This window comes from Neovison vison, chromosome 14, assembly GCF_020171115.1.
Source record: "Neovison vison isolate M4711 chromosome 14, ASM_NN_V1, whole genome shotgun sequence".
Taxonomy (NCBI): Eukaryota; Metazoa; Chordata; class Mammalia; order Carnivora; family Mustelidae; genus Neogale; species Neogale vison.
Window position 1 is genome coordinate 18842371 of NC_058104.1, and position 11237 is coordinate 18853607.

At 53.8% G+C, this 11237-nt stretch overlaps 1 protein-coding gene across 1 annotated transcript in view; it reads right to left on the reverse strand.

Annotated features, from left to right (window-relative positions):
- Positions 1-9642, reverse strand: part of SRL (sarcalumenin) — a 34325-nt gene extending 24683 nt beyond the window's left edge. The window contains exon 1 of the mRNA XM_044233657.1: positions 9582-9642. Coding sequence (XP_044089592.1) covers positions 9582-9642 — 61 coding nt within the window. The remainder of the gene's footprint in view (positions 1-9581) is intronic.
- Positions 9643-11237: the final 1595 nt, after the last annotated feature.

Consider the following 11237-nt stretch of genomic DNA (forward strand, 5'->3'; position numbering starts at 1 on the left):
ACAAGCTCTCGGCTGGGCGGCCTCCTGGAATTGCCTGCCCCCAGCCAGCTGTCCATCCACCCATTCAACACACTTGGGCTGGGTGTGTCAGCCGAGCTCCAGATCAGCTGCTGGGGCAATCGTGTGGGCCGTGGGGCCAAAGAGAGGCCCAGGGAAACAGGTGCTATTTGTGCCCAGCAGACGACCACCAGCTAGGGGGCAGATGGACACTACACATTCAGAGCCAGCACCTGCTCTTCTGTCGGGTCCGAGGCTAAGGAGCCAAAGAGGTTGAAGGGTACCCCCTCCCCCCAATTCACATCTGGTAGGAACCTTGGAAGGGGACATTATTTGGAAATAGGTTCTGTGCAGATGTAATTAAAATAAGGCCACACTGCATAAGGGTCGGCCCTAAGTTCAATGACTGGTGTCCTTACAAGAAGAGGAGAGGACACACAGACACAGAGAAGAGGCCATGTGAGGACATAGGCAGAGCCTGGAGAGATGCATCTACAAGCCAAGGAACACCAAGGACTGTCTGATCCACCAGAAGCTGGAGAGGCAAGAAGGATCCTCCTCCAGAGCCTTCAGAGGGACCAGGGCCCCGCCAACCCCTCGATGTCTAACTTCCGGCCTCCAGAACTATGAGAGTTTCAATTTCTGTTGTTTGAAGCCACCCGGTTTGTGGCCGTTTGTTACAGTGGCCCCGGAAAAATAACACAGGAATAGCACTGAAGCCTGGCCCTATAAGATCTTCCCAACCCCTCTCCCCCTAAGCGGTGGTGCTTCCACCAGCCCCGTGACCCCAGGTCCTGACCCACCTGCTCCCCCTCTCTGCACAGTCAGGCTACTTATTTTTAGCCCCTGATTATATGGTTCCCTACTCCTGTCATGAGCGGGGACTCTCACCCCTCCTAGTTCATAAGCTCTTTGAGGACAGAGAATCCGAAGGATATTAACAGCCCTAAGGAGGGGCAGAGATGTGGACGGATTCCCTTGATTGTTCAGGTTTCATGATATTTGAGGAAACCGGTGGCAGATGTCAAGCCAAAGGAATAGCAGGGACAGCCTATAATTACTGCCACGGTCCTTTCAACCTGAAAAAGTATCTGATATCAAAAAACACGTTAAGCATCCGATAGCCATGTTTAAAATTTAGTCACAGAACAATGCCACGCTGTAAATAGGGCAAGTATTATTATCCCATTTTATGGGCAAAAAAACAGGTGCAAAATGGGAAGGGACTTGGTGGAGTGTTTGTGGCAAAGCCTGTGCTTGCCCAGCGCTCTGGTCCCTTAGGGCTCACCGTGCCCCCCTCCCCTCGCCCCAGGCGGCCTGCTCTGCAACCTGGGTGGGTAGCCTCGGGTGACAGGGCTCCAGGTGAAGAGGCTGCTGGCCTAACTATCAAATCAGGAAGGAAATGAGGCAGGAAAAGTCAGGAGAAAGGTGGATTTGCCCCTGGGCTTCTATCCCTCTCACGACCTATACCCAGGCTCATTCCTGAGGCTAGGATGGGCTCCCCAGGCCATGGCAAGGGCTTCTCCAATCTTTCAAGACCCCTTCCTGGTGCCCTGACTTCCTGGGATAAACCAGAGAAATAAGTGTTCTTCTACCAGCTGACATAAAGGATAGGAGGAAATGCGGGAAAAAACAAGAGACCCACAAGTGGCCAGAAGCCCCTCTGGTGGGCATAGGTGCACAGAGTAGGCCCCTGGAGGACCAGGTGCACTCAGAGACACAGTTTCTATGGCAATGGCTTCATAAAATTTATACCTATTGCCATTTGGGAAAATTCCGTGGGGGACAACAGGGCTGGCCAAGGTCCTAACCGAATGGCCACTTGGAAGAGGACAAGGGGCCACAGTTTTGGCAGTGAGCTCGTAGGGGGAGGGAGTGGGGAGGGGGCTCCCAAACACCAGGGCTCTCCCCTGGCCTCATTCTGGTCTGAGTTCCCAACACAACCCACTTCCTGCGGGCCCAGAACTCCAGGCCAGACTTTGTCTGCACCTGTTTGAGCTCAGAATGCACTCCCTGCTCTGGATGGACCCAAAAATATCTGGGAGGGAGAAGAGGAGGGGCTAGAGTATGCTGAGGGCCCAGGGAAAGCCACCTGGCTCAGCATTCCAGACCCTTCACCCACGAGGGTGGTCTGATCTCCCCCAACAGGAGCCCCACAGTAGAGCCAGAGCTGGGCTCCTCCTGCCCCTGCCAATGCAATGCTCTGAGAGTCCCCACTCCAGGTTCTGATCGCCTTCCTCCTCTGCCCGTACAAATCGTCTGCTCTTTTATCGGTCACTGTTTAGTGCTTTGAACGAACCAAGCAAACCAAGTGCCATGCTAGGCACTGCTGATGCAGAGGGGAGCAAGTTCAACAAACACACAGCCCCTCTCCTCTCAGCACTGGCACTGACGCTGAGTGTCCCCTTCCTCCCAGGGCAGCTGAAGCCCTGTCCCTCCATGAGGCGGACCTTCCAGCCCTTCTCTGTACTCCAACCAGAACCACTGGGGGAGGGGGAGGTTAGTTCAATTTTCTCACTGTGCGTGTCATAGCCCCAAATAGAAGTCAGCTCCTGGGGGCAGACACAAGGCCGTTCCTGTCTGGACAGTGCGGCTGGCCAGGGCCTTGGGCTGGAAAGCTCGCTTTTCAGAGGAGGGCCCCTATTGGCACCCCTTTCCTGTCTCTCTCCAACGTGTTCCTCCTCTCGGTTGCCACTGTGTCCCCCACATCTCTTTCGTTCTTTTAATGGCACTTAGTTAACATGGTGTTCTGTTCCTTCCCCGTACACAATCCAGTGACCCTACACTCGCACTCATTACCCGTGCTCATCACGACAGGTGCGCTCCTTCATCCCCGTCACCTGCTTCACCATCCCCCACACACAAACTGTTTCCCTCCCGTCATCATCGGTTTATTCTGTAGCGTTAAGAGTCTGCTCTTGCTTTGTCTCTCTTATTTTTTCCCTTTGCTCATTTGTTCTGTTTTTTAAATTCCACATATGAGTGAAATCATATGATACCTGTTTTCCTCTGGCTGACCTATTTTGTTAGCATTATACTCCCTAGCTCCATCCATGTCATTGCAAATGGCAAGATTTCATTCTTTTTTATGGCTGAAGAATATTCCTATATATACACCCACTACTTTATGAATTCACCTGTCGATGGACATGTGGGCTGCTTCCATACCTTGGTTACTGCAGATAACGCTGCTGTGAACATCAGGGAGCATGTACCCCTTTGAATTAGTGCATTTGTATTCTCCCAGTGAATGCCCAGGAGTGTGACTACTGGGACATAACTAGCTGCATTCTTACATCACTTGCTGACCACACACTCTGCCCCTCACCTCTAACCATAAATTCATTCTGTTCCCAACCCAGGGTGCATGCCCCAGGGAGGGCCTCATCTCCCCTTTCTCCAGGACTCTACACTGGGCCCTCCTTCTCCCCGAGGCTAGCCACACAGCCCACACCCACTGTGTGCCCTGTAGCACTCGGAGTGGACAGAGAACAAGAGGGTCAGTGCTTGTCGAGGTTGTAAAAGACAAGCAGGGAAGAACAAAAGCCTTTTCTCATTGCGTAACAGCTTTGCAATGAAGCTGGGGAGCCACCCTCAGCTAGGCCAGTGTTCCACCTGAAATCCTTCTGGGCCCCAGGATTTGGAATGGAAGGAGCAGCAGTGACTATGTTTTCATGTGGCTCTGATGACATGGTCCCAGGGAAGACAGGCTCCTATGGAGGCAGCAGGCAAGAGCTGCCTGAAGGCACTATAGTCTCCTGGCCTTCAGAATCCAGCCTCTGGGCACACCCACCCCAGAGCAACATTGGGCAGCCTCCTCTCTCCATAGATAGGCAGGAGCTTGAGAGCCCTGGAGAGGAGGCTGTTGCAGGGTATGGCTGGGGGTATGAATGGCTGACCTCCTAACAGCTCCACACTTTCAGAGGCAGGAACCAGTTCTGCTGCCCAAGCCCCCAATCCTGAGACCAGGCCACTCAGGAAAGGCTGCTCAGGAGCCCTCTGTGAGGGAGGATCAGGAAGTGACAAGCATGGACAGGTCCCTACCTGGGACCTTGACTCGGAACAAAACCACCTTCAGGGCTGGAGAGGGATGCGGCTGAAACTAAAGCAGACAGGACTTCCCTGATCCCAAAATGAGCCCTGCTGATGGGCGTGGCAAAGTCCTCCCAGCCAGGAAAACACCCCAGAGGGAACCTGAGCCTGGGCCTGTCTCTGTTGCACAAGAAGAATGAGAACCCAGGCGTCATCCTGGGAACTCACTGCAAACCTCCAAGCCAGCTCCCACGAAGTCACTGATCCTGATGGAATCCAGACACAGAGCTGTCCCTGTTGCAGGCCCAGGGGACACCTTAGGTGGTGGAGTTTGGGGGTGGACTTTGCCCTGGCTCAAGGGGACAAGGTTACGAGGGGCCAACAATAGCTGGCTCATCGTTGACTCCATCTCTGGGCTCTGCCTGCTTTTTCTCCAGCATCTGAGACCAGGCTCTAGTCTTGGCCCTGCTGTTCCATCCCAGGAAATGTGGGGCAACCGGTCTCCCCTTCCACCTCACAGTCTGGTTCCTTCCCTCCTACCCCACTCCATGGCCCTCCAGGCCCTCTGCAGCAATCCTAGGGAAGCCTGCGAACCCCACCCCCTAGCTGAGCTCTCTGGCTGGCACCCCAGCTCCTGAGTTTGCCTTGGAAGTGCAATGTTCCTCTGAGGCCCCCATGATGCCATGGTATGTGTCCCCTAAGATCTGCCCCACTCACCCCATGTCTGACACCCTGGCGACTTCCTCTCCACGTTGTGTCCGTCAGTCCTTCTCTCTCTTAGGACCCTCACCATCGGCTCATAAACACACTTAATCTTTCTAGTGTTGAGAAAGCAATTTGCTACCTCTGCAAACCCCCTAGCCATGTACTCCTACGTGTCCTCTATCCCTCCTGAGCCCACTGCCCAAATGTGTCACTTCCGTGCCCTCCCTAGATGCACATAAGGCCCCCGAGCTCTGCCAGCAACCTTGGAGATATCAAAACCAACACCTCCTCTTCCTCTGTATCTCTGTGGCATTCCATCCCTTCGACCACCCTTCTAGAATGCGCCCTTCCCTTGGCCTCCAGGTCACCATCTCTTCCCAGGTCACTTCCCCTCTTCCTGAAATCCACTCATCTTCCTCTTCCCACTGTCCCAATCTGGCACTGTCCGGTGACCATCCCTGAATCCCTTCTTCTCTCCCTGCAAGAGTTTCCTTCATGACCTCACAGTCTCATCTTCACCCGACTGGATCTCATCTCTGGACTTCCAGACCTGAACTTCACTCCTCCAATATCCTGTATCTCCATCTAGATGCCCCTTGGCACTCCAAATTTGTAATGACCCAAATGAACTTTTAATATCTGTTCTTTTCTCTCTCTCTCTCTCTCTCTCTCTCTCTCTCTCTGGCAAGATCACGCCTCCAGTGACTAACGCCAGACCCATGAAGGCTCCCTCTGGCAGGAGACCAGTAAATTTCCACCCCAGCGATCTGCTGGGTCTGCCCTCCTCTCCACCTCCATTCCCTCATGGAGTTCATGCCCTCTAACCTGCATTTCCAACAGGGTCCTCCAAGCCTCCCTCGCCCTCCGCTCCCCACAAACACCTGCTGGAGGGATGCTTCCCAAGCCTTTGGTGGTCGCCCACTGCCCACAGCACAAAATCCCCTCGGAGGCTAAGCACGCAAGGTTCTTCACGGCTAGCCCGACCCAGGCTTCCAAGAAGCTTTCCCACGATCCCACTTCACTCTGCGTACCCTTTTCCCTTCCAGTTCTCGTCAGAGCCACAACATTTCCTGACAGCGAGTTCACTCAGCCTGCCCCTTACGTGGAATTCTCTTCCTTCCATTATTCTACGTCTGAATACTACTTTCTTTAAGGCCCATCTCAAATACCCCATCACCTATAAAACATTTCCTGATCTACTCAGTCAAAACTAATCTCCCCAGGCGCTTCCACCCCACATCACTCTACCTTTACCTCTGTTCCCACGCTCACATGTGTCCTGCTTGTGTTCGTGCAGGTACGAGGTGGGAGACACCCTATCTCCCAAACTGGAGGCAAGCATGCCAAGGACACAATGCCCATCTGGATACCCCCGGTACCACACCTAAGGAGGTACGCCATAAATCTGGGATGATTAATACATGGTGAGATGTGGAAAGGTGTTTGAATGAAAGGCTTTGCACTCAGGCAATATTTAAATAAAAGGGTTTGGACCACAAGTGGGTCTGGATTTGGATTTGGAGCAGGGAAGGTGTCCAGGAGAGAGCTAAGCCCAATATCCCACAGTAGCAGACCCTACCCCAGCCAACCGTACTGACCACACCTTTGTTCCAGGCCAGGAGGCACAGCACCTAGACCCTGCCCTTGGCCCTGGGACCCTGCCAAAGAGGAAGAGCCACCTTCCTCTGTGCCTCTAGTGATTAGGCTCCTTCCCAGGCCATCACACCTAAATGAGCACCAAACGGCCAGAGGGATATGGCTGGCCTCATCTGACCTCCTCCTGCGGGAGCAAGGAGACCTGAATCTAGCCTGGCCCTGCCTTGAACTAGCTATTTGACTTTCACTGTCACATGGGACAAAACCAGCATTTCCCACTCTAGTTCCATGGGCCACTAAGCAAGGTGGCACATCCATGGGCAAATCCCACTGAATGCGTTGCAGACTCAATGTGGGAAGTGGCAGACCAGATGCTCCCTATGGGCTCCCCCAGCCACACTGAGCCAGAGTCAGGGAAACTGCTGGAGACACAGCTTCTGAGGGGGCTGCAAAGGCTTCTGCTCTGTCCCTAAGACCCCTGAGCTCATGACCTGCTCTCGGTAGCCCTCCCCATGGTGGGTCATGCAGCTGAGCTGCCCTGTTGAGGGAACACAAACACAGACCTTTCTGGAGATAACCAGACTGGAGCAGGCTAGGAGGGGCCACAAAGGGGTTCTGGACAGACCCTCACCAGTCATGGAGGGGCAGGTCAGCCCCAGTGTGCACCAGCTTCTCACCACTGGGACGGCAGGGTGCAAGTCTGCAGACCAGGGCTGGGCTGGAGAAGGATAAACAGACTTAGAATCCCTATCTGCCCCACTCTCCACACCAAGGAGACAGCAAGAACCAAAGACGTCCCAAATCCAGCCTAACAAACACCAACGGCAGGAACCCAAATGCCTTCTCAGCACCGGCCACTCCTCACCCCACCCCACCCCACTCTCAGAGGAGTCAAAGGATCAACAGCATCCGGAGGAAAGGTCCTCACAGGTGGCCTCTCCAAAGGCAGAGGGAGTTAGGCGGCCATCAGAGAGAGACACTGAGGGGAAGACAGGAACTCCGGGGTTAGGGGAGATGTCCCTGGGCTGCACATGCCTGTCCATAATTCATTGACCAACCTTGTGTGCATCTCTCATTCCTCTGGCTTTTTGCTCTTACTTTGACAATGAGGGGACAGAGTAAACCAACTCAAGGCTGCTTTCTCCCTGTCCTTGAGCAGGCCTGTCACCAGGCCAAGTCCCCAAGACAAAGACGAGAACCCCAGTGGTCATAAATGTCTGGGGGCCATGGATCAGGAGGGGGTGGAGACCTGGGAGGTGCCTGGTGATTGGGCTCTGGCAGCTCCAGCTGTACCTAGCATCAGGAGAAGCCCTTGGTCCCTTGCTTGGGAAGAAGAAGCTGCCATGGTCCAGAAGACCACAGAAGCAACAAGGGGACAAAGAAGGAAGGGTGGCTTCAGTCCCAGGAAGCAGGAAAGAAAGGAAGCCATGCAGAGAGGGGTAGGGTGGGAAGAGGGGGTGGGTAGGGTGGGAAGTTCAGGAGCAGAGCTGCTGCCTTTGGGCAAGGTGGCATTTACTTAGTGGCACAATTCTAGGGGGAAATCAACCAGTAGGAAGGACTGTCATTATATGGGCAGGGAGAAGGCACACTTATGGTTGGAACCTCCCAGCGGGTGCAGGAAAGAAAATCCTTCAGGGTAACCTATAACTGGAGCAGTGATAAAATCAATCCCCATGGAAGAACCCACAGCGCAAGTGATGAGTGGGAGTGAGGCAAGAAGGAACCCTGCATGTGGTGAGCAAGGTCCCCCTGGAAGCCAGGCCAGGGCCACACCGCAGAGTCCAGGAAGCAAAGAGCATGTGCAGACAGGATCTTCGCACAAAGTGCCTGCCTGCCTCTTCTCCCCATGATCCATGGCAAGATCCTCCCGCGAGGCCCATAAAACATTTCAGATGTCCAGTTCCCTCGTTGGGATAAAAGATGAAGGATGTCCCTAAAAGGCTAGAAGTCCCTGAGCCTGCTGTGTGGAAGCGAGGCAAGGTGGCAGCTGGGGCTGGGCGGAGCAGGGCAGGGGCTATGAAGGGGAGCGGACAGCAGTGGCTTGGGGCTCAGGATCCAATTACACTGCTGTTTCCATACTTAGCCACCTGACAGCCCTTTGGAATCCTCACCACTCCAGCCACAGCAGCCCTGCAAGGCCCAAATTAACTCAAGGGCAGCCAAGGGCAGGGCCCAGTGGCACATGCAAGACCAGAGCCCCCCACCTCGGTCCCTAACCCGCCAAAGGGAACATCATCTGCTTCTGCCTGCCACCTGCTTGAGCGGTGGGGGCTGGGACCTCAACAAACAGAACCTCAAAAGTTGGAGAGGCTGCGGCTCTGGACCCCATGGTCCCCTGTACGTCTGAGGACTGCCAACTCATAGCAAGGTGAAGCGGGAGACCCAGATTCCTGCGGGCACCCCAGATCACCCCTGAAGCATCCCCAAGGGGAACCCAGCCCCAGGAGTCTCAGGAAGAGAGAGGTGGCAAACCCTCTGGTGTCCCCTCCATGCCTATAAATAACCCCCATGCTGTAACCTGAGCCTCCCCCTCACACACAAAGTGCTCAGATCCCAAAGGAAAAACCATTCGCACAGTCCCCCAGTCCTCTTCCAGTAAAGCCCCCGGCCTAGGTCCGGGATACTCTGGAGTATTCTGCTCCTCTCCTGAACTCTGTACCTAAGCCCAACTCCATCTTCAATCCCATAACAAACTGACCACTCCTCTTTCCCACCGGTCCCCAGACAACCCCCAATTCTGTCCGATGCACCCAGTCCTCAATCATGCAAAGCCAGCCCCTTGCCTAATCTCCACCAGGTGGGAGGGTCAACACGACTCAGACCTCCAGAGCTCCTCCAGCTCCAGGACTGGGCTCTTCTGTTCATCTAGGGGGGTCCTCTAGTCTTAACTTTTGGGGTCTTCTTCCCCACCATCAACTGGCCAGACCTACCCTCTGGCTCCCAGCCCTTGGCTCAGGCCTCACACCTGCCTGCACTGCTCAGTTCACGGCTCCCACTTCCTCTGGCCTCCCCACAAGCCCCCGACTGCACTTGGGGTCTCTGTACCCAGTTTCTTCCGGGGACCCAGGGAAAAGGGAATGGAGACGATGGTGAAACCAGTCAGGAGTAAAGGTTTGCCATCAATCCCAGAGGCCTCATCCCCCATCTATCACTCAAGCCTCTCTCGTCCCTTCGCCCCCCACGGTAAACATAAAACCTCAGGGTACATGGGGGTCACCGTCTGGCCTGGCTGACAGGAGTGAGGGTCATACCTGTTTGTCCTGGGAGCAGGAGCGAGGCCACAAAGCAGCAGAGCAGGACCAGCGTCCTCATGGTGACTGCCAAGAGAGCCCAGCTGCTCCTCGCCTCTATTTATAGGGCTGGTGGCGGCGCAGGGTGGAGGAGAAGGGTCACACAGTCACTAGGGCAACTGGGTGGACGTGATGGGGAAGCAGAGCAGACCCTGACAGGCTGCACGGAGGCTCGCTCTGCCACTGCCCTGCCAGCTGCCAGGCCCCAGAAGGCACTGCCCAGGCCGGATTCTCTCCCCACAGCAGCCTTGGGGTCATGTGACACAGGTCACAGGGGAGGGGTGGTAGAGAAAACATGGGGCATCCCTTGGGTTAGGTCTGGGGGCTGGGAACTCAAGTCTTTGCAGTATCTGAGCTAACTTGTTCTGAAGTCTGGGACAAGTCAGTGACCTTCAGTATGCCTCAGTTTTGTGAACAAAGGAGCCTATGTGATAGCCACCAACCGAGGTCTTGGCCTCTCCCCAGAGGTCAGGAAGGTGAAGCCACAATGGCCGGTTAAAAGAAATCTGCAACATCTGACCTCTGAGGTTAGTGGCTAGATATAGAATGCTGACAGGACCGAAAAAGGGGGACCTAGGAGATGTGTACCCTGCTGTGATGTAAGCCAATGGACAGAGATCCATTTCCAGTAACAGAGGGTTCCAGAACCTTCCATCATGTCTGCAATATGCTATTTGATGTAATTTTCCCAAGAGCACGTGAAGGCCCCTAAGAACCAGTTCTGTGAAGCTGAGTGACAGCAGACACTGGTTGGTCGGGCTGGGGGGAAGGCGTCACTGTGAGGGTAGCAGCTGGCCATTGAGGAAAGGGGCTGAAGTCAATTGGCCATTCTTCTGTGGGCTTTACATTGAACACAGCCTTACTGAAGTATAATCCACATGCAGTACAGAGCACTATTCACATCTGATACATTTTGACGTACATGTATAAACACAATTAAAATAACGAACTGATTCCTCACTCCCAAATTTTCCTCATGTCCCTTCCTAGTTCCCTCCAACCACCCCCTTCTCCACCAACCACCATGGAGCTGCTTTCTGTCCCTACACCTTATTTTGCCTTTCCTAGATCTGAAAACAAATTGAAACTTATCGACAGTGTTAACTGGTTTCTTTCACTCACCATAATTATTTTGAGACCAATTGCCACTGCAGTTACGTATTGATAGTTCAATTCCTTCTTTTTTTTTTTTTTTTTGCAATAGTATTCCACTGTATGGGCTGACCACAATTTGCTATTCATTCTCCTCTTGAGAGACATTTGGGTTGTCTCCAAGTTTGGGCAACTACCAAAAAGCTGCTGTGAACATTCGTACATGATGCAACTTCTACACATTCACTTTCCCTTCTCCTGGGTAAATACGCAGGAGGGGTGTGGCTGGACCAAATGGTGAGGTGCCTGTTTAATTTTTTTTTAATTTTATTTATTTATTTGATAGAGATCACAAGTAGGCAGAGAGACAGGCCGGGGTGGTGGTGGAATAGGCTCCATGCTGAGCAGAGAGCCTGATGCGGGGCTCGATCCCAAGACCCTGGGATCATGACCGAGCCAAAGGCAGAGGCTTTAACCCACTGAGCTACCCAGGCGCCCCTGCTTAATTTTTTTCTAAGATGATGG